The sequence below is a fragment of the Maylandia zebra genome, linkage group LG19 (assembly GCF_041146795.1).
Source record: "Maylandia zebra isolate NMK-2024a linkage group LG19, Mzebra_GT3a, whole genome shotgun sequence".
Taxonomy (NCBI): Eukaryota; Metazoa; Chordata; class Actinopteri; order Cichliformes; family Cichlidae; genus Maylandia; species Maylandia zebra.
In genome coordinates this window covers 25,873,008-25,892,857 of record NC_135185.1, presented here as the reverse complement: position 1 = coordinate 25,892,857, position 19,850 = coordinate 25,873,008, and the positions used below count along the sequence as shown (strand labels likewise).

At 40.7% G+C, this 19,850-nt stretch overlaps 1 protein-coding gene across 3 annotated transcripts in view; it reads right to left on the bottom strand.

Annotated features, from left to right (window-relative positions):
* Positions 1–72: 72 nt before the first annotated feature.
* Positions 73–19,850, bottom strand: part of fancm (FA complementation group M) — a 42,847-nt gene continuing 23,069 nt past the window's right edge. For 2 of the 3 annotated variants that reach the window (XM_004540445.5, XM_004540446.5), the window contains exons 9-24: positions 19,644–19,822; positions 18,219–18,425; positions 17,871–18,111; positions 17,629–17,777; positions 16,995–17,159; positions 5,777–7,637; positions 5,589–5,689; positions 4,823–4,891; positions 4,534–4,635; positions 2,918–3,083; positions 2,706–2,812; positions 2,123–2,592; positions 1,892–1,985; positions 1,256–1,604; positions 689–983; positions 73–602 (exon numbers count right to left, since the gene is read on the bottom strand). In XM_004540445.5, the coding sequence (XP_004540502.3) occupies positions 476–602; positions 689–983; positions 1,256–1,604; positions 1,892–1,985; positions 2,123–2,592; positions 2,706–2,812; positions 2,918–3,083; positions 4,534–4,635; positions 4,823–4,891; positions 5,589–5,689; positions 5,777–7,637; positions 16,995–17,159; positions 17,629–17,777; positions 17,871–18,111; positions 18,219–18,425; positions 19,644–19,822 (4,682 nt within the window). In that variant the 3' untranslated portion in view covers positions 73–475. The remainder of the gene's footprint in view (positions 603–688; positions 984–1,255; positions 1,605–1,891; positions 1,986–2,122; positions 2,593–2,705; positions 2,813–2,917; positions 3,084–4,533; positions 4,636–4,822; positions 4,892–5,588; positions 5,690–5,776; positions 7,638–16,994; positions 17,160–17,628; positions 17,778–17,870; positions 18,112–18,218; positions 18,426–19,643; positions 19,823–19,850) is intronic. The other variant, XM_076877357.1, reaches the window with a different exon arrangement.

Below are 19,850 nucleotides of genomic sequence, written 5' to 3'. Positions count from 1 at the left end.
ATCAAAGAAGCTCAATGTGGGTATTGGAAAAGATTTCCTTCTCAAAATGTGGCACAAAACTACTTTAATAAACACATAAAATATAGTTTATTAAAGAAAACAAACATCCATTATTATGTTATTCAAGTTTCAATTATTGAATTCTTACCAATGCTGCTTAATACTACCTTACAGGTCAACTGTACACTTTGAAGAAACCCAATGTGTTCTTTAACATAAATATAAAGTTGAGTGTTGTGCTCATTCAACTTGATGTGCAAAAAGGATGAACCTAGATCCTGAAGCTCTTCTCTCATTGAGAGATCATATTAAATGCAGTCAACGTATTATTCTAACTGCTGTCTTCCTGAGACAAAGACAGAAAGAAGCAGAAGAATGTATGAAGTGAAAAAAATACACATAAGAATAAATGAAAAAAAAAAAAAAGATGTATTTCAGTTTATAGAGTCCCAGCAGTGTTTTTTCCAGCAGCATGCTAGCTGTTCTTTCTTGATTTTGACATATTCATGAGGAAGGAGTCACAGGAGTAGCGCAGGAACCGATAGATCTCCTCTGCTTTGGGTCGACTCATACACCCTCCCTTCTGTATGGCTTCTATCGGGCTGCAGGGAGGAAGCAGGTAAAGAAGAGATGACGTACTGAAGAAGAAGAAAGTATTCATAATTCGATACAACACAACGTCCATCACCTGTTTATTAGCTGGGCGATCGATGTGAAGTTGTGGCTCATGTTGAGAGCTTGAACATAGTTAACTGAAGGCAAGCTCAAGTACAGCTGCAGTGCTTGCTGCCTATGCTGCCCTTTGACTTCCACTGGTATGCCGATGCCGTGACCCTTGCGGTGCTCCAGACGTGCCACATCTGCCAGCAGCCCGGCACTCTCTTCAGCACCGTCGCTCCAGAGCGGGCGGACCCCTAATCGCACTAGCGCCGCCAAAGTGTTGTCAAAGTAGCGAGTTCGCTGAAAGGGACGAGATGCCTCACCTGGGACAGTGACAGTTAACATAAAGATCAGAAAGACATTGTCTCATGCAGCAATCATTCAGTCTAATCCTCTGTTAATTCAGTGAATTTGTGGAAAACGCTGCTAAATTCTGTCCATTTAAACCAAATGCACTCCCAATTTGGCAACCTATTTGATGTGTGCCATGCAGATGCTGTTTCAACCCTCCAGCATGCCTACATCCACTCATAGGCTCCAGTGAATATTCTTATTTACAATTACAAAGAAAATGAGCCATACTTTGAAAACGTACCGGTCTTGGTTCGGTCTTTTTCCACTATGATGCACACGCGCTCAAACAACCCCTGCAAGCTGTTCACTCTTTCCGCCAGTCGCTTCCGGTTCTGTGCTGCAGCCAGATCTGATTGGCTCTGCCTTTCCACCGCCATGCGGTTGCTGACAATGAAGTAGCTGCTGTCCAAAGAGCAGACGTGGACGGTGGCTGCGTGTCGCTGACGCAGGCTGGTCAGCAACTCCACCCCGCTACTGATGCAGCGACTGTCCACCAGGATGCAAACAGACCCAGATGGAGCGGAGGTTTCACTCACTATCAAATTCTCAGCTGTGATCTTTTGAGGAGCCAATGGAGTGGCTGGGACTGCCTGTGGAAATGAAAGGAAAAACACCTTATACTTGATTTAAACCTGTGGTGATAACAGGTTAAATAACTCAATATAATATGCTCCTTGGTCCCAGAAAAAAAACCAGTTACACAATTTTTTTTTTTTTATGTTTATCTTCTGTCTCTCATAGTAGACATGGAGTCTTGTTTGATAACAGAAAATATGATGTAATGTAGTGATATTGTTTCTATTTTTGTGTGGATTTTTGGTATTAATATTACCAGAAACAGTTAGGAATGTGTACGTCTCTTCTTGTCTGCTCATACCTGCGATTGCTTCTTTGAGGAAACTTGCAGGTGTGACTCCACAAAGTCTAGCTCGTCAGAGAGGAGATGCTGATTTTCTATCCTCTGGCGACACCTTCAGGAGAGAGAAAGAAAGACAATCTCAGAATTGTTACTAAGTACACTCTCATCCTTCCATTCTCTTCTGCTTATACAAATTCACATCCATGAGGAGGATGGCACTCACTCTTTATTACTTTATTATAACTTCACCTCTCATTTTGCTGTTCTTCACTCACAGAGCTCCTTTGTGCTTTGCTCAACAGTGAGACCTTAGAAGATAACGACACAGCTTTCTTTCCTTCTTTCCCACAAGGCTCTGGTGGTACCATCTTTGGCAATGAAGGCAACACACCATCTCCTGCTTTGAGAGCCCTCTCTTTACTTGCTTCATCTATCTCCTCCTCACTGGAATCATTCATTTGTATGACCCGGGTGCGTTTAGTTTTCATCTCGGCTCTCTGTTCTGGTGGAGGCTGAGCTCTGGTTTTTGTGCTGCCTCTTGCTCTGGCGTTGTGCAGGAAAACGCGGCGCCTGGTGGGATACTGCTTTCTCCCGTTCACAAACGAGTCCTCGGGCAGAAGGTCAACATTTTCAGCATCTTCCTCACTGGTGCCCACCAACTCCACATCACTGCCCACTACAAAGCTGTCCTCTTCATACGTCTCATCCATCTCAGGCACCTGTTTCCACACATTAAGAATGTGGCATCCTTAATTAGACTACCAATCATCAAATCCACTTAGTATTTTGTTGCTTTGTGTATCTTTTAAAATGTATTTATTTGTTAGTATACCTGGGAAAAGATGTCCATGTTGTGGTGTCTTCTGTTGGAAATTTTGAATTTGCCCTGGACTGCAGGGCTTCTCACTGACTTCAGGTACACTCCATGCATCTCTGAGTCTGACAAAGAGGAGAACAGACAGAGAGCCAAAATGCATGACTCACTCAGCCTCCTATCACACTGAGAAGCTCAGAAGGAGAGAATAAAAGAAAAATGTGTTGTACCATTCAGGCCCTGAGAGAATTGTGTATTGTCGACCACAAAACCGTTGAGAGACTGATTCTGTTCTTCTCCATCCTCCTCATCAGACGAGACCTCTACACCTTCCTCGACCTCTGACAGCTGTGCTTCTTCATCCAAAAACTGACGCCCTTTTCGGCATTTGCCGCGCTGACAGAGGAAGGATGGAAAATGTCAGGGATGACGGATGCTGAAGGTGCCAGTCGCAGATTTGTAATGACTTGACTTTTTTATGAAAGGAAAAATGGATCATGATGTCATGTAACGATCTTTAAAAAGAGACAGCGGTATGTTTTTGTCATATAATTGAGCTTTTTAAAAATTTTGGATGTAGTGTAACCATTAAAATGAAAACACTGAACACTAATAAACTAATAAAAAATGTGAATTTTGAGCTTCCTTTAATTTCGCAGAGGTTTATTGTTAGTTTCAGCTCACTCATCACTCTCAGCTCTAAGACCCTCTAAGCTTTAAAACCTCAGCACCAAACTACAGACAGGCACATGCAGAGGTAAGAATGGCAGAACACCTAAAGACCCACATATCTACCTAAGGAGCTGGTAGTGAACCGTAGAAATGATGATGAGTGTACACTACTGTGCTCATTTCATTATATTTGCTACGGAAATGGGAAACAGTTGCAGCAAACACACGGAAATGCAGTATATAAGGCTAAAACAGAGTTTGTACAATTCTAATGAGGTTGATTGTCCATATTTGGTGTGACCACCTTTTTCTTCAACACAGCATAAACTCTGTTGGCAAGTTTTTTGATAATTTCTTTAAGTAGTCTTCAGGAATAGCTCTCCAGGCTTCTTGAACGACATTCAAACTCTTCTTTAGGTGTTGGCTGTCGTCTGCTCTGTTAAGATGATCCCACACTGCTTCAATAATTTTGAAGTTCAGGCTCTGGGAGGGCTGCAGATGGCTGCAGACCACCACTGCTGTACCTGTCTTCTGTTCTCCTAAGTACATATAAATGATTTGATCCAAAATTTTAAATTTGGATCCAATACTTCAAAAGGCCCATTGCCACTAATTTTCAGTCCAATTCCTGTGTAATTTGGCCACTTTCCTCCAATTTTTTAAGGAAACACTGCACACCATGCCAAGATATGCTAAGTTCCCAGCTAAAAGCTCCTTAGGAATCAACTGGTTGGTGCAGAAATACTATTTCATAACTGTCAACTAAAGAATTAAGGAACACATTATCCTGTTTGTCATAGGCTGCTAGTAACAAAAAGCCTAAAGACAAAAAAAAATCCTCTGAAAATGGTCAGGTAAAAGCTGTAGACTGAAAATTAGTGAAAAATAGCCTTTTAAGACCATCGCAAAGTCTGGAGAACTGTTGCTCAAGACCATCCGTCCATCCATGAATGGTTTTCTGGGGAAAAAGGCAGGGTACAGTTCACCACTGTCCAGAGCTGAGATGGATGGATGGATGAAGACTTTTCCATAACACTGCAGTCATTTCAAAATGGCATTCCCCACTCACATTAGAAACCTAAATACAAGCCATGTTTATATTGTGTTTACAGTTACATGAAAACAGGGATCTCAGATCACAGCATCCGGCTGAGCCATCTGTTGCTGTACAAACCTTGGCTTTCCTTTCAGCTCTCTGCACTGTGGCTCTGCACACGGAAACAGATTCATTCTGGAAATCATCATCAGAAACAGATTCGCCTCCCGTTTCATCAGACTGGAACACAGAGAACAAATTGGTGAAATACTGAAAACTGTTAGTAGTTTGTGACATGTTATTAGATAATGAGCACTTGTAGAAACATCTTAAGTGATATATGGAGCACGAGTAATTAAATCACATCATCTGTGTTGAACAGATTGAACCATGTGCTACGCATTACTGTTAGTCATGAAGAGCTTACAGTATTGAGTGGAGCAGCATGTTTTCTTTTCACTACCACCGGGGAGTCCACATCACTGTTGATCTTAGACTAGGAAAGACAAGACATGCTACATGTTAGATACAGCATAGAGCAATCTCCCCCTGATTACAAGCTGAATATCTTAAGCCTGGAAATGAATGACAGAAGCAAACTGTCTGAATCAGATACCTCCTCATATCTCTTTTTTTGTCATATATGCCTTGTTTATTGCAAAGTGAGCAGCAACTGTTTGTTTACTACTGGTTAAAACTCTGTAAAGGGGGCTTAAAATGCTTCTCCTTATCTTTTGTATTAGTTATACTTCAATAATATTGGATGTTCATATTAAACAAGGCCAAAGTGTCAAACAATCTGAGGCCACTGAACCTCCATCGACATGCTGTTCAGATTTTGTTTGTGATCTGCAGCCAATCAGAAAAAAGCTGTCCTAAAGGGGCGAAGGGAGCAAAAACTGTTTGTGACATACAGTTGGTGAACTTAGATGTTTCACCCACTGTCCAAGCACAAGATTAAATAAGGATTGTTCATGAATCGCGCAGTGCTCTAGGTCAGTATATGAACTTTGTAGCTGGAGCATAAAAGCTCCCCATTTATACAAAAATGTAGCTAGACTAAAAACAAAATTGCTCCACTGTTGTGTATGTAAATGTTTTCCTGTTTAAAACAATATCTCTGCTCCTGAAATGTATGGCATTTTAAAAATTAAAAGATCATCAGATTCCCAAAATATTCAGCACTTTCTCACCACTTCGGGGGATGATAAGGGGTTGACTTTGTTCAGATGTCTTCTTTTATGAAGCACAACTTCATCCTCGCTGTCACTGTTGCCCTCCACTAAGTAAGAAGCTGAGAGAAACAAGCAGGTAGACACAAATACGATTGGGAACCAACTTAAAATAAAAATGCTGTTTCTTTCTTTGAGATTAAACAAACCTGCATGAGGAGAAGAGCCAGAAACATGGTACGAGCCGTTTTCCTCATTAGGCCCTCTCTCTGCTACAGTGATGCCAAATTGTGCTCGTCTGCGTTTCAAGCTGGAGGGCAGACCGGGCATTAGGGTTCGCTTTGCTCCCGGGGACATGATCGGAGATGGGAGTGCACCACTTTTAGACATCCTACATTCTGACAGCGTTTGTGGTGTGGAATGCTTGGATTCGCTGCAGACTGGAGGTATTCTCTGTTTAGCAAAGCTGTTACAGGGAGTAGAAGAGTTAGAGACAGCTGCCGAAAGTGTGGTGGAGTCAATCTGCTTTTTAGGCTGTGAAGACCCAGGCATACAAGGGGCAGGCATGCCCACTGCTTCATCTTCTTCCTCTGAGTCTTCCAGTGAATAGCCAAGCTCAAAATTGACTGAAAAGAAGTCATGCATGCTGTTAAATGACTCAGGAGATTTAAAATGGGGTGTGACTGCACTGCCCATAACTGAATTATCTGCTACAGTTTTAGTTTGTGCTGGTGTGTGCATATTAAGTTCTGTCACTGTAGTGTTATGGTTGTTTGTGTTCTGGATTATCAGCTTGGCATTTACATTATGAGTCAAACCTTCGCTGAATGCTACTCCTTTTGATTCCACTGTCCTCAATCTGTGGGTACCATCCGCTGACTGTGTAGTGTTACATGGGTTAATTGGGGTATGTACGTGCACTGTTTCAGACTTCTTCTCCGTCGGGGATGTCGCGGGTGTGATGCCATCCAAAGGAGTGGGGATATCAGGAATGGTCATCTGCAGGAAGGCTTCATCATCCTCGAACAGATCGATGCTCTCATCCATCTCCGAGCTGCACTCTGAGGCTTTATCGTCTTTCAAAACACCATCTGTCAAGTGTGGTATTTCTTCATCCCTCACATCATCCCAGCTCTGTTTTTCCTCACTTACATCATCAGCTTCTACATGAACCTGATCCTCCCTGAAGCCATTGCACTTTTCATCATCATCTGACTCCTTGCTGTCATCCCTGATATCATTAATATCGTTTACGTCCTCCCCAAAAACCTCATCCCAAGTTGGGCTGTTGGCTGCTACACTGACAGGGTGCTTCTCCTGATTGGGAAAGTCAGGAGAGATTTTACCACAGTCTTTACCATTTGGAAGCTCATCTGGAGGCTTCTCAACTTCTCTCATTATCATCTTATCATCATCATCGTCATCGTCCACATCCAAGGTAAAGCTGACAAGGAAGGGCTGAGGAGGCTGTTGAGGAGAAGGACAAAGTGATGGAGGGGGCTCTAAGTCATCCACGAGTGATGGTGGAGATCGGGACAGGAGTTCTGCCACACTGGCGAGGATGACCTTCAGACTCTCATCTCTCCCTGGGAGGAGCTTATCACAGCAGGGCAGTGGGGCTGCATCCCATTTAGGAAGGTAGAACATTGCCTGAAGCTGAACATCTTCATCTTCATCACTTTTAGCAGGAAGCTGTGACAGATTGTCTAAATTCACAGGTTCTCCATCTGCTTTGATAAGGTCCTCAGTGACAGTTTCACATTTATCAATATCAGCCTCGAGTTTTAAGCGGTCTGTGCTGTCATCATAAGGTATCTCATTATTATCTTCAGCAGGAGGCCTTTGTTTCATCACGGCCAATGTGGTTAATAACCCAGCTGTTCGTGTATCGCTCCCCTCAAATTCCTCATTGATATATTCCAGTTCAGACCAAGAGGAATGGGATGATTTAGGTTTGTCGTTGGCGGTTTTGGTGCAGGTCTTTGTGCCCTTCTGCTTTTTCTGTCTGCTTTTCACAGTGTCCTCTTTGTGGAGGTAAGGAAGAAGTTCCCGTTCATAACAACATTCCCCCTGAACACAAACACACACAAATAAAAAGTTGAATAAGAAGCAATCTCGCTCCATGAAAACTAAAGACAGAGATCTAATTGGTTTTTTTGGACCTGCTTGCACTTTTACACTGATGCTGCTTCAAAAAGTAAACAGCATTTAATCAGGAAGTGCCCTACCAAGAGATGTACAGGTCTAAAAAGTCCAATATAACTTTTGAGATAAAAAAACAAAAAAACAAAAATCAGAATAATAATTTTTAAGGACACTACTCAAAATAATTCAAAGAAAATTAAACCCCCCAAATCCCATTTTTCATCTTTTCCTTAAGCACAAGTACACGCACATCATCTAGCACATGTCATCTTGGCAAACTACATGACCTGGAAGTGATTCATCTAAAGTGGTTTCCTGCTTGGGTCAACAGGGTGCCATTGAGCCTGCAATCAGCAGGAGGACGACGTTTAGTGAACCAAAAGAAAAAGAAAGACATCTAACAAAAGTGGAGAGAAAAGTACAATTTCTGTCTAGATAGAAGTCAATAACACTGAAAGTGAGGACAACTTATCCACCGCATTACCACCACAAGCTGATCTCATAAAAGGAAGTCTTGGTTATTTAGCACCAAAACCCCATAGCCTGAACCACATGAAAAAACAAATGACTCCAGTTTTAATCACTATAAGGCATCATATGGATTGACTCTGAGTTAAGTTCCGAGCGTGTTTGTGCATTTGCTTTCCTGACCCGTGACGTGCAGAATAAATTGCAGTTACACATCGGAGAAAAACAACAAACAAAATGTCCTGGACAAGATAAAAGCTACATCAAAGTTAGAACATTTCATCCTGAGTAAAATATGAACAATTTTAGTAACGGTAATCCACCTATTAATGAAGATATGTAGTTAAATAACAAAACCAAAAAAACAACATGATCTCCATAATTGTGCAAGAGGAAAGTCATGGGATAACCCGAGTGACTGGAGTCACAATGAATGTCTGTAGCAAATCTCATGGTAAATCATTTAGTGGGTATCAAGGTATTTGTGCAACATTGTTTTTTGTTTTTTTTTAAGGAAAGAGGAAATTTAGTGTGACAGGAAAACGTCACAAAATCAGCAAAGACATTATTATTCATCCTGTGGAAATGAGTGATTGTGAAACTTGTAACAATCCATGTTACAGGTATTTCACTGGATATGAATTAAACATTATGTTGCTGGTATGAGAAAAACTGACATTTTTTTAGGGAAAAATAAATCATTTTCACTAATAACCTTCTCATTTTCATTCACTTTTAATTTCTCTTGCTCAAATGTGCAGCTAGTGCTCAGTTGGTTCTAGAGTATTCCTACAAAATTACAAGGAACGTCAACCTTGTTTAATTTATGAGTATTGAACTAAAGCACTCTGATTCTTGATCAGCAGGTTTCTAGTGTAAGACCTGGAGTCAGTATGGCGCCTGTTATACAATAAAGTTAAGTGAATGCGCGTGCGTGCATGTGCGTGTGTGTGACATTTATCCTGGGAAAAACACACATCCTCCACAAATTACACGTCCTTCTTGATAATGCCTTAAAAACACTGTCACTTCACTTTAAAACATCTTTTGCATTTCAGAGTGATTTATTGTCTTTAATGACTCTAAGTCAAACGTCTTCAAAGTTAAGCTGAGGACGTATTTTTCATTGAACATTTGGAATCTCTGGGAAGTGTGGTTGGAGAAAAAGGTGGTGATGTATTCATTTAGGTAAATAGTGTGAATGTGTGCAACATGAACCCTTTTAGTTTTATTCTTTTTGTTGTAAAACACTTTGTTTTTAAGTGTGCTAAACACAAAATGTACTTGACAACTCTGTGGCGACTTGCAATTTTTTTATTATTATTTTTTTCTACACACCTTATACCGCCTCCTTTAATCCTTTAACAAAGCAAACTAACTTGCGGGCAAAGACTGAGCTGCTTGCAGTCGTCACACAGTGTAATTATCATTTCAGCACTTCACACCTCTGATTAAGAGCCAAATACTTTTCAGAGGTGAGGCTTTCCCTAGAAATATATATAATAAAAAAACTGGACTTTCTCTTTTAAACTCACAGCAAAGAAATGTGTTTTAATTTACCATAAGTAAACATAAAACTAAAACTATGTGTTACAAAAATAAAAACGACTAATACCAAGTGAAACAATACTATTAACTTACAAAACAAATCCCAAGAAATTGAGTTTTTTTTGTCAATATGGTTAAATTTGTAAACACAAAAAGCACAGGGTGGATTTGATGGTTATCTTTATTAAGACTGTTCATATTATCGTGAGTCAGCCGCTTTCATAAAGTTCTGTAATATCATATGTTTGTATTACAGAACCTCCTCAGAACATCTTAAATCTTGCCATTAATAAAGGCATCCAGATATTTGGATACTGCAGAAGAAACAGAGACCCACTGTCCTATGACCTCGGGCATCAACAAAGTATCTCCACCCAGAGAACTGCTAATTACTGGATATGTTCTCATTGTTAGAACCATCTGGCACCAACATCCATGCCATCCATTTTCAGAGTCACTTAGATCATCTTTGCTTGATTCAAACTTCAGCACGGTTGTTTTGACCATATCTACATCCCTAATTTCTAGTTGCTACCATGTGATTACTGCTCTTTGATGTTGTTGCGGTTTTGTTTTTTTATCTCTGTAAGAGACTGAAGAGATTCTGTTTACTACACCTTATCTTCTAGCATCTGGTTTTCGATTAACATACACCTCCCTTGTAGAAAAAAAAGATGGATTTTCTAATAATATTTGATGCCATTTTTGGATATTCTTGCTGAAAAGTAATGGATTGGGCTTCACTCATATAGGATTAACCCCAACCCCTGGCCCTCAATTAATTAATGATCAGATTAAGTCGCCACATCTAGAAATGTTGCAGACAGAAATAACCTTGATGACGAGAACAGAGCGAGATAAAGAGAGCGCTGTGTACGCTAGAAGGGTCAGACGGTTCATATTGTTTCAGACTGCATGATGAGGGAAGCAGCAAAGTGGAAACTCCTCTCAGCTGATTATCTCATTGCACTACAACAACATGAATTTGATGCTCATGAGCATACACAATCAGATCAGAATCAGAATCAGAAACTTTATTGTCATTGTCATGAGAACAACGAAATTAAGAATGGTCCCCGATCATTGCATCATCCCTAATACTAATAAGATATAACAGTAAAACATTCACATATATTCCCACACACATGCTTCAGACCGTGCATAGATTAACACAAGAGTGGCGTGATGGACATTTTTTTGTAGTATTCAGATGTGTTATTGCAGTTGGATAACAGCTGTGTTTGAGTCTATTAGTCCTTGCTCTGAACTGTCATCTGTATTCATGGGTCTGCGTGACTTTGTTTCCAAACAAGCTACGACTCAGGATAAGAAATCGTCAAATGCCTTTGTCGTCAGATTGTGGTACATGAACAACTATGAACAACTGAAATGCTGATTTACAAGACTATATTTCAATGGATTTGGCATCACAACTCAAAATAATGAAGGATGATCTAAAGCTAATTGTGACATCAGCCACTGGGAGGCAAGTTTCAACAGGACCACAGGAGGGAAAAATGCATTATGACAAATTACAAAAACAAACCTATGTTGGTTCTTTGTCCAAAATAACTGTATGATAATAATCCCAGAGATAGTGTATTTGTTTACATCCAAGCAGAATCCATCTATGTATTTTTTATTGCTTATTCAACTTTAAGTGGATATATAAATAACAATAACATAATTATAAACATAGTTTCTCTCCTTATATGTCTGTTTCCTACAAATTTGTCAAAGATTTATAAAGAAAAAAAAACAAGGGCATGTTTACCACTGTGGTGTATCATCTCCTGTTTGCCTGTGTGTTGGGGAACAGACACTTCTATTCATCCTTTAGCCCTAAATGTTTTGAATGGTTTAAGGGTGTGAGCTACATAAAGGTCACCTGAGCTACAGAGACTACTACTACTACTAATAACAGTGAATTAAGCAGGGGCTTTACTGAGAAAGAAGTACATGCTGCAGGGTGGATATACTGTCCACACTGTCCAATTCAAATCATTTCAGTTCTATTTATATGACGCCAAATCACAATAACAGTCACATCAAGGTCTGTGCTTTATATTGCAAGGTAAAGACCCTACAATAACAAAGAGAAAAGCCCAACAATCAGATGCCCCCCTGTGACCAAATACTTGGCAATGGTGGGAAGAAAAATCTCCCGTTTAACAGGAAGAAACCTCAGGCAGAATTAGGAAGAGGAAGGGGCGGCCGCCTGCTACGACCGGTTGGGGGTGAGGGAGTTACAAACAACCTTGCTATAGCTTGTACTTAGCTGGATCAGTAGATTAGAAAATAAATGGATGAATGAAGATAATGATGCTGTACTATTTTCATTTTAATATAGGGCTTTTTTTTATGATTTACAGATCAAACCATTTGACATCATCTATCTTTATTACATTTCAACAGTATTCCAGAAAATCTATTTTAAAATAGAAATGGAAAACTGAAATGGAAAATTCAGATTTAGATATCTTTTAACATTTAAATTAGCTTTAAAATGTGTCTAATTTAGCTTTATAAAAATCTTTTCTGCATCTATTTTCTGATCTACAACTCTATCCTCCTCAGTCTAGTACACTGTACATCTAGGTCATCACAGCCTGACCTACTTCCAGCCTTCTGGCCTTACATAACAGTTCTCTGAACCATTACATAATATCAGGAGAAGGGGCCTGCTGCTTGGCTATCTTCATTGTAAAAAGAGAGAAACAGTGAGATGAAAAACAGAATTTTTTTTATTTAGGGTGGGTTTTTTCTTGTCTCATGAGCACATGATTTCCAGAGTGGGGATATTTAGTGGAGGAGAATAATAGGAAAAATAATGTTTGGCCTTTGATTCAAGGACTTTTTTTTGCTTGTTTTAAACTGTGATGCCAAGAGACATAGAGAAAAAAGCAAAGGGTCAAAAGCCCTCTTCAAATTCAGGCCAAACAAGTAATCCATGGCTCACATTATCCCTGACAGCGAGAGTAAAGGAGGTGAGTGCCGAGGGAGAGTCCGCTTATGAGTTAATGCCTGAAAGGTGAACACATGTCTTATGCTCTCCTGAGTTTTAAATGCACTTTAGAACAGCACACAGCAACACTACATATGAGCGGGCGAACACCTCTAACCTGATATGGATCAGGTTTGAGGTGTTCACTCACCCCGGTTCTGTTAGCCGTCAGGGCTGGGGGGCTGGGAGGAGGTGCTGGCCGTCAGACTGGGGTCTGGGATGCGGGGCCTCCCTGCTACTGCAGATAAGGAGGTGGTCCGCTTGCCTCCACCCCAGAGAGAAGGGTTACATCTCCTGGGTCTAGGTGCGGCTTTCCCCTCTGAGGGCGGGGGTACCTGGACCTGGGATATAGAGTATGTTTGGGGAGTGCGACTGTCTGTGCAGTGTCTATTTGTGTCTGTCTACACGTTGGGTGAGTGCCGAGTATTTGGTTGTGCATATGGGGTGGGAATGCACGTTTGTGTCCGAGTGTGCCTGTTCGTCTGTGTCTATATGTCAGGTTGGGTCTTAGACTCAACCTCTCTGGGTACATCTCAGGCCCTCTAAAATACGGAGGCCTATCTCCCCTCACCACACTCCCTGCCGGTGGCTGATGCCCTCAGTCGTTGGTGTGTTGGTGGTCCTTGTCGTCTGGGGCTGGGCGCTCATGTATGTACCGGCTCACTCCTGGTGGCCGATTGGCGGGGCCGGGCGCCTGTGACCCGGCTGGGCTCCTTCCGGGGGGTGGGATGCCCTCAGGCCTCTGGGCCTGAAGCTTGGTCCTCTCTGGTACAGCTGGCTGCCGGCAGAGCCCGCGGGCACGCCACTGCAACCCCCTCTGGCCTCTGCTCCGTAGCTGCGGGGTATGCACACAGGTGTACACACGGGTGTTCACAGACACGGACTACACCTTTCTTGGCTGCTGCCTCAAAGCACATTGTGCGCTGTCTATCTTGCGTGCTGCACAATATCGTTTAATATTTAGTATCTACTGTTATCTACTGCTAGCTAGTCTATTGTGATGGTGCTGTTTTTTTATTATGTTGCTCTTTGTTGTTTGCTTTCTCTTCTGTTTTTTTTTCTCCATACAGGTGATCCAGGTGTTTTGTTTGTTTTTTTTTCTTTCTGCTCCCCTTTGGTTTTCTTTCTCTCCCTCTCTTTCTTTCATTCTTTCTCCCTGTCCTATCCCCCAGTCATGTCTGTCCCGTTTGTAGCAACCGAAAATAAAATAAATTCATAATTATAATAAAGGTAAATCAAATGGACCAATATGGCAAGGCCATGATGATCGACTTGGTAAAATAAATCCGCTTGGCATCTTTCTTGGCCTTAAGACAACAATTCTGATGGCTAAAGATCCAAACGGGACACAAAAAAAAAAGAAAAAAAAGAACACGTCTTTGTGCGTGAGCTGCAAAAACGTAAAAACAACTTAGTTCATCACCTCTATATTGCGAGTTAATCCTTAACTTTATGTGTTTAAAACGATGAACAAAAACAAGAACAATATGAACAAACATGTTTTGTGGACTTTAAAATACAGTTGTACTGCTGTAGTTTGTTTACTGGTTGTGTAGAATTAAAAAAAGAGATTTGCTCTTTCTGGAAATAAATAAATTCAAAACTAATTACAGATTTGAAAGAGGTTTTGTTCTCAGTCGCTGAAGATGGAGATGCTGAAGACAGCTTCTAATTTAATTTTGTGACGGACAGACCAGTCTGGTGTCGAGCCAGAACCTTTCAGGAATTTTTTATTAGCTTTTTCCAGGTATTTGGTGTGTACACAATTCTGGTTATTTCCATCCAGCTAGAACTTAAAGGACCAAAAAGGTTATGTACATGATATATGAGCATACATGTACATATATATATATATGTACATGTCTATGAACACAGTTCTCCATGCCATCCACAAATGCAGGTTAAGCTCTCTCATACAAAGAAGAACATGAACATAGATGAACGTGAGCTTCTCTGGGTCAAAGGTCACTTAAAATGGGTTGAAGCCAAGTGGAAAACTGTTCTGTGGTTAGAAAGGTCACAATTTTAAATTCGTTTTGGAAAACATGGACAGACTAAAGGACAAACGAGGGAGCAGAATCACCCAGCTTGTTATCAGGGCTCAGTTTAAAAGCCTACGCCTATGATGTTATGGGGGTTCATTAGTGCCTATCAGTTTGGCCACTTACACATCTGAAAAGGCACCATCAATGCTGAAAAGTATATGCAGGTCCTAGAGAAACACATCCAGATGGGATCTTTTCCCTTACATATTTTATCTATTACAACAATGTGGCTTTCTTGTAGAAGAGTCAAGGTGCTGAACTGGCCTACCTGCAGTGCAGACCTCTCACCAACTGAAAAGATTTAGCACTAAATAAATAAATATTTTACAGAGGACCCTGCACTGTTGAGCAGCTAGAAGTCTTTATCAGAGAAAAATGGGACAGCATTCCTCTCCTAAAAGTCCAGCAGCTGGTGGCCTTGGTTCCCAGGAGAGACCAGACTATTTGCAGAGTGTTGTTAAAAGAAGAAGTGATTCTACACAGTGGTAAACATGGCATCTTGTTCATCTGTTCAAATGTTTCTGAGTTTCAATTAAATTCAAAATGACCCTACTTTTTTCATAAAATGGTAAATTTTCTTAGTTTAAACTTTTTTTTTTCATATTGAATTGTTAATAAAATGTTTTTATGACATTTGCAGATTATTTCATTCTGTTTGTACTTACATTTTACACAGCATTCCAACTGGTTTTAGAGTGTCCAATTGGTTTTCAGGCTGCAAAAATGGAGGAACTCAAAAATGATTGTTCTTATACGGTTAATGCAATACTTTAGTTAAGCCGGTCGATTTCAAGCTGAAAGTCTAGACCACAATCATACCTTTATCATCTCACTTCAACTCTATTGTAGCAAAAGTATGACAAATGTGCCAACTTCCAAATACTAATTACTCATTGGCTGACTTGTGACCTGAATTCAACCACCATCAAAACATGTGACATATAAGCTGCCATCTTGCGCCGTAATCCTGTTTTGTTTTCACAAGTGGAATAATTTTCTCCTTCACGAGTACGGTCAAGATCCGTATTGGGGAAAAAATGGCAATAAGAGCCCATTTGTTAGTTTAGCCAACAGTCAGTTTTACCATAATCTCTGACCTAATTTCAAGGGTCTTATTGATGGCACAATCTGTGAAATGGCAGATGGCGAGACGAGGAGGCCTGTAGCGGGCTATAGCAGATATCGGGCGATAAGGTGTTTAGCGGGTACCTACTAGCTGAACACAAAAAACAAGGTCAGGAAGAAAGTAATTGGAAAAACCATGTGATTAAGTTACCTTTCTCATACACTGATTATTAAATAACACCAAAGCAATACTTGAGTTGGCTCCATCTTCGATTCTTGAGATGCAAATTCAACGGGGCAACAGTTGTTGTGACAGGACTGATGTGATAACCATACTGATTCGGTTGCTCTCAATTAGCAGCTAAAGCATGAACGAAGCTGCTGCTGCTGCTGCTGGGTCAGCAAACTGTGACGAGAGATGAATTATGAGCTAGAACACTTTGAGATGGTAAACCCTTCAATTTCCTCTACGAGAAAAAAAATAGCTAAGTTCTCTTTAAAAATAACTAAAACCCACTGATAACAAATTTGGCTTCAAGTGCACCGAGATATTAATTAAAATAGTGTTTGAAGTGTTGTTTTTAAAAGAGAATCTTTTCATTCAGTCCTTTTTCTTTAAATAGCAACTGGAAAGAAAAAAGAAAGGAGAAACAGCCTGGAAAGACCCAGCTGAATATAAATCAAATATTTATCTCCTTACTAAAGCCACAATTACGCCATGGAAACTGTTTATTATGCAAGGAATTTGCCTTCCAGGTCAAAAAGATGAATTTAGTAACTCAACACAAACCACAATTGTGTGTTCACATGCAACTCAGCTGACTCCTTTCAGCCTAGTAAGTTTATGAAGTTTGGTTTTCCCATGGGTAAATGCTCACTACTGTCTCGATTTTATGAAACTAAGCAAGATTTACGCAAGATGTCTAAGGTCATTTTATAAAACCAGTTTCCTATCACCAAGAGCTTTTCAATTAGTGGTGTATGCTTTGAATTAGTGGTTAGGTTTTCTACTGATTTACTAGTAAGCTGTCAACTCATTCTAGGCTATAGCTATGCTCCTGTACGACACAAAGAAGTACTACATTTGCTATAACTGAATGCCATATTATTTATAAAACAACAAAATGATGACTAACCAAACATTCGTCTCACCTCATTTTCCTCTCTCATGCGGTCTATGAGCTCCATCACCTTAATAAAGTGGCTGCAGCGAAGGGAATGATCAACAACATGAGAAGGGAGCGCTTTGTGTTGCCAGTGTCTCCATTCCCACAAAGACAGCTCCCTGGATGGTTGTTTGTCTTTGGAAACCTCCTCCTTAGGGACATGAAATAACATAATTAAAAAAGTAAGGTTGAAGTAGAAATAATATCATTACATTCAAGTCAATAATATATGACACAAACTGGTTTTACCATGCATAGCTTTCCAGCTGTAGGTGGGAGATTATTCCACCTGAAATCATGGCAACTGCACTTTCCGTGCCCCATGCAAATGTGGAAGTGACACTTAACTGCCAGAAATCCATAGAGCCACTCAAAATATCTCCATTTCTATTTTTTCCCCATTTCTGGTCTCAGCTTTTATTGTTACATATGAAGCGGTTCAAAGGGGTAGTTCTATTCAAAACTCCTGTCACTGGATAGTATCATATCCTGTACATATGGATCATGGCACAGCTGTCAAGGTTAAACTTAAAATGAGCCAATAATCAGTGCACCCTTGTTTATCTCCTTTTCAGACCTGCAGTAGAATGAGAGAAACAAAACAATAATACTAAAGAAACCTGAGGAAGTGGGTCACTGGGTATTGACAGGAAGTGTGACTGCTTCAGGGTTGGATGGGGCTCAGTATCCTCCAGCTTCATGGTTGACTCCCATAGGGAATATTCTGTACTGCTCAGAAAACCATTGGATGTTGAGCTGCCCTGTTGAACTACCAAGAGATACACAGATGTGCTCAGTCAATATCAGAAAACCATTCCACAAATAAAAACTTGATCAATCTTAAAAAAGACTCTGGAATTACTTAGGTTTTGAGGGTGGATGAGTGAGGCCCGACTCTCGGTGTGGGACCGTCGACCCCTGACAGACCGCCTGCTGTTCTCCTGGTGATCAAACTGCCCACAGGTAATGTGCATCTTATGGAGTTTGGGGTACAGCCCTTCAGGCAGCATACGGGGACTGTTGGGGTACATGTGGAACCCGTTTTTGTTGCCAGTGATGGACTTGTAGACGCTGCGTTTGTTGCTCTGGCTCTGATTGTAAGTCTGGAGAAAACAAAGACTGAACTTTTTAGACGGTTTTGTGGAGCCACATTTGCGTTATCATCTCTCATTTTGCCTAGAAATGACTAGAATTACTATACAACACCCACCCGCTCTTCCCGCCCCTCAGCCAGGATGACAACAATGCGTCCCCGACGCTTACGTCCAGTACGCCCCATTCGCTGTACCAAACGAATAGGATTCCTCTGTGCATCGAAGCAAACAATGAGGTCTACCTCTCCGATATCCAGGCCCTCTTCCCCCACACAGGTTGACACCAGTGTGTTGAAGCCTCCCTGTCTGAACTTGTGTACCACCTGCAACAAAAAAGTAGGAAAAAGTCATACAAAGTATAAAGTATTTTAATCTTTCCAGCTTATACTGTCCCCCTAAACTCTTTAGTGCAACCATATAGCAAAAGTATTATAGAAATGCAAATCTGTGCTAACTACATACTAATGGAAAACTGAAGTAATTGTTTGCTTGTTCCAAATTAGAGTCCCTTTTTATGACATTTTACAGATTAAGATCTGCTCTATTTATATTCCATCACCAGACCAGCCAATGGGATGGTCAGTGCATTTGCATGTTAGTTTGATTCCTGTATTATTTGCTTATAGGAAATGGAACATGCAGTCTGCAGAGAGGAATTATATTTCTCTGGAACCAGCAGTGAAATTAATACATGGGTATTGCACTGACTGCTGTACACAGCTTCTTTGTTGGTTTTATAACCCTATACCCTACAATGTTCTGGTTCTTACACAGCGCTTTTCTACTCTACTTGAGCATTTAAAACACTTTATACAACATGCCTCATTTAACCATTCACACACATTCACACAAGCTTGTTTCTAAAGCTAAGTGATTTATATCCAGATTCACATTGACGATGAATGCACTGGGAGGAACTTGTGGACCAGTATCTTGTCTAACGATATTTTGTCAGACTGGAGCAGCCAGAATTTAAACTACCAACTTTCCAATCAGCCCATGAGGTGCTTACCAAATGTAAACAAGGCAAGTCAAACTCAAACATGGAGTTCACTGCCATTAAAAGGAAAAGTTACAAATTAATTCTGCTGAATTTTAAAACAATACTGTACATGTGATCATGTGATCACAAATCTTTGAATATTTTTGGTCAATGCTTTCTGGGGGTTTTTCTCTTTTAAGATTGCATAGTCAATTTTAGCTTGGCAAAAAGGAGTTTAGCCTTGGACACTGTCCTCTTAGTCTTGCCTCTGCTCCCTTTATGGATCACCTCCACGCTATCCCTACCATCCTTCTCTGTCACACCACCCTCTTTGTGTACTCCTTCAGTCATTTACATAAATTAATCTTCTCCTGGCTTTTGATTCCTGTATTATTTGCTTATAGGAAATGGAACATGCAGTCTGCAGAGAGGAATTATATTTCTCTGGAACCAGCAGTGAAATTAATACATGGGTATTGCACTGACTGCTGTTGTCTAGCAGTTGTCTGTGCCTCAAAACATTAATAACACTTGTCTTACTGTCTAAAAAAATGTGTACCTCCAGTTGCTCCTTTTGGGTAAAGCCTTTGACCCCCTTCCCAGCTGAAGCTTGGCCCATAAATGTCATGACCCTGATCAGCGGAGCATGGCGGTTCAACATGGCTGCGATCTCCTGTACACTCTCCCGAAATGATGAAAAGATCATCACACGCGTGCTTACCTCCTGAGGACCTGAACCTGGACATCGAGGAGACAGAAGAGAAAC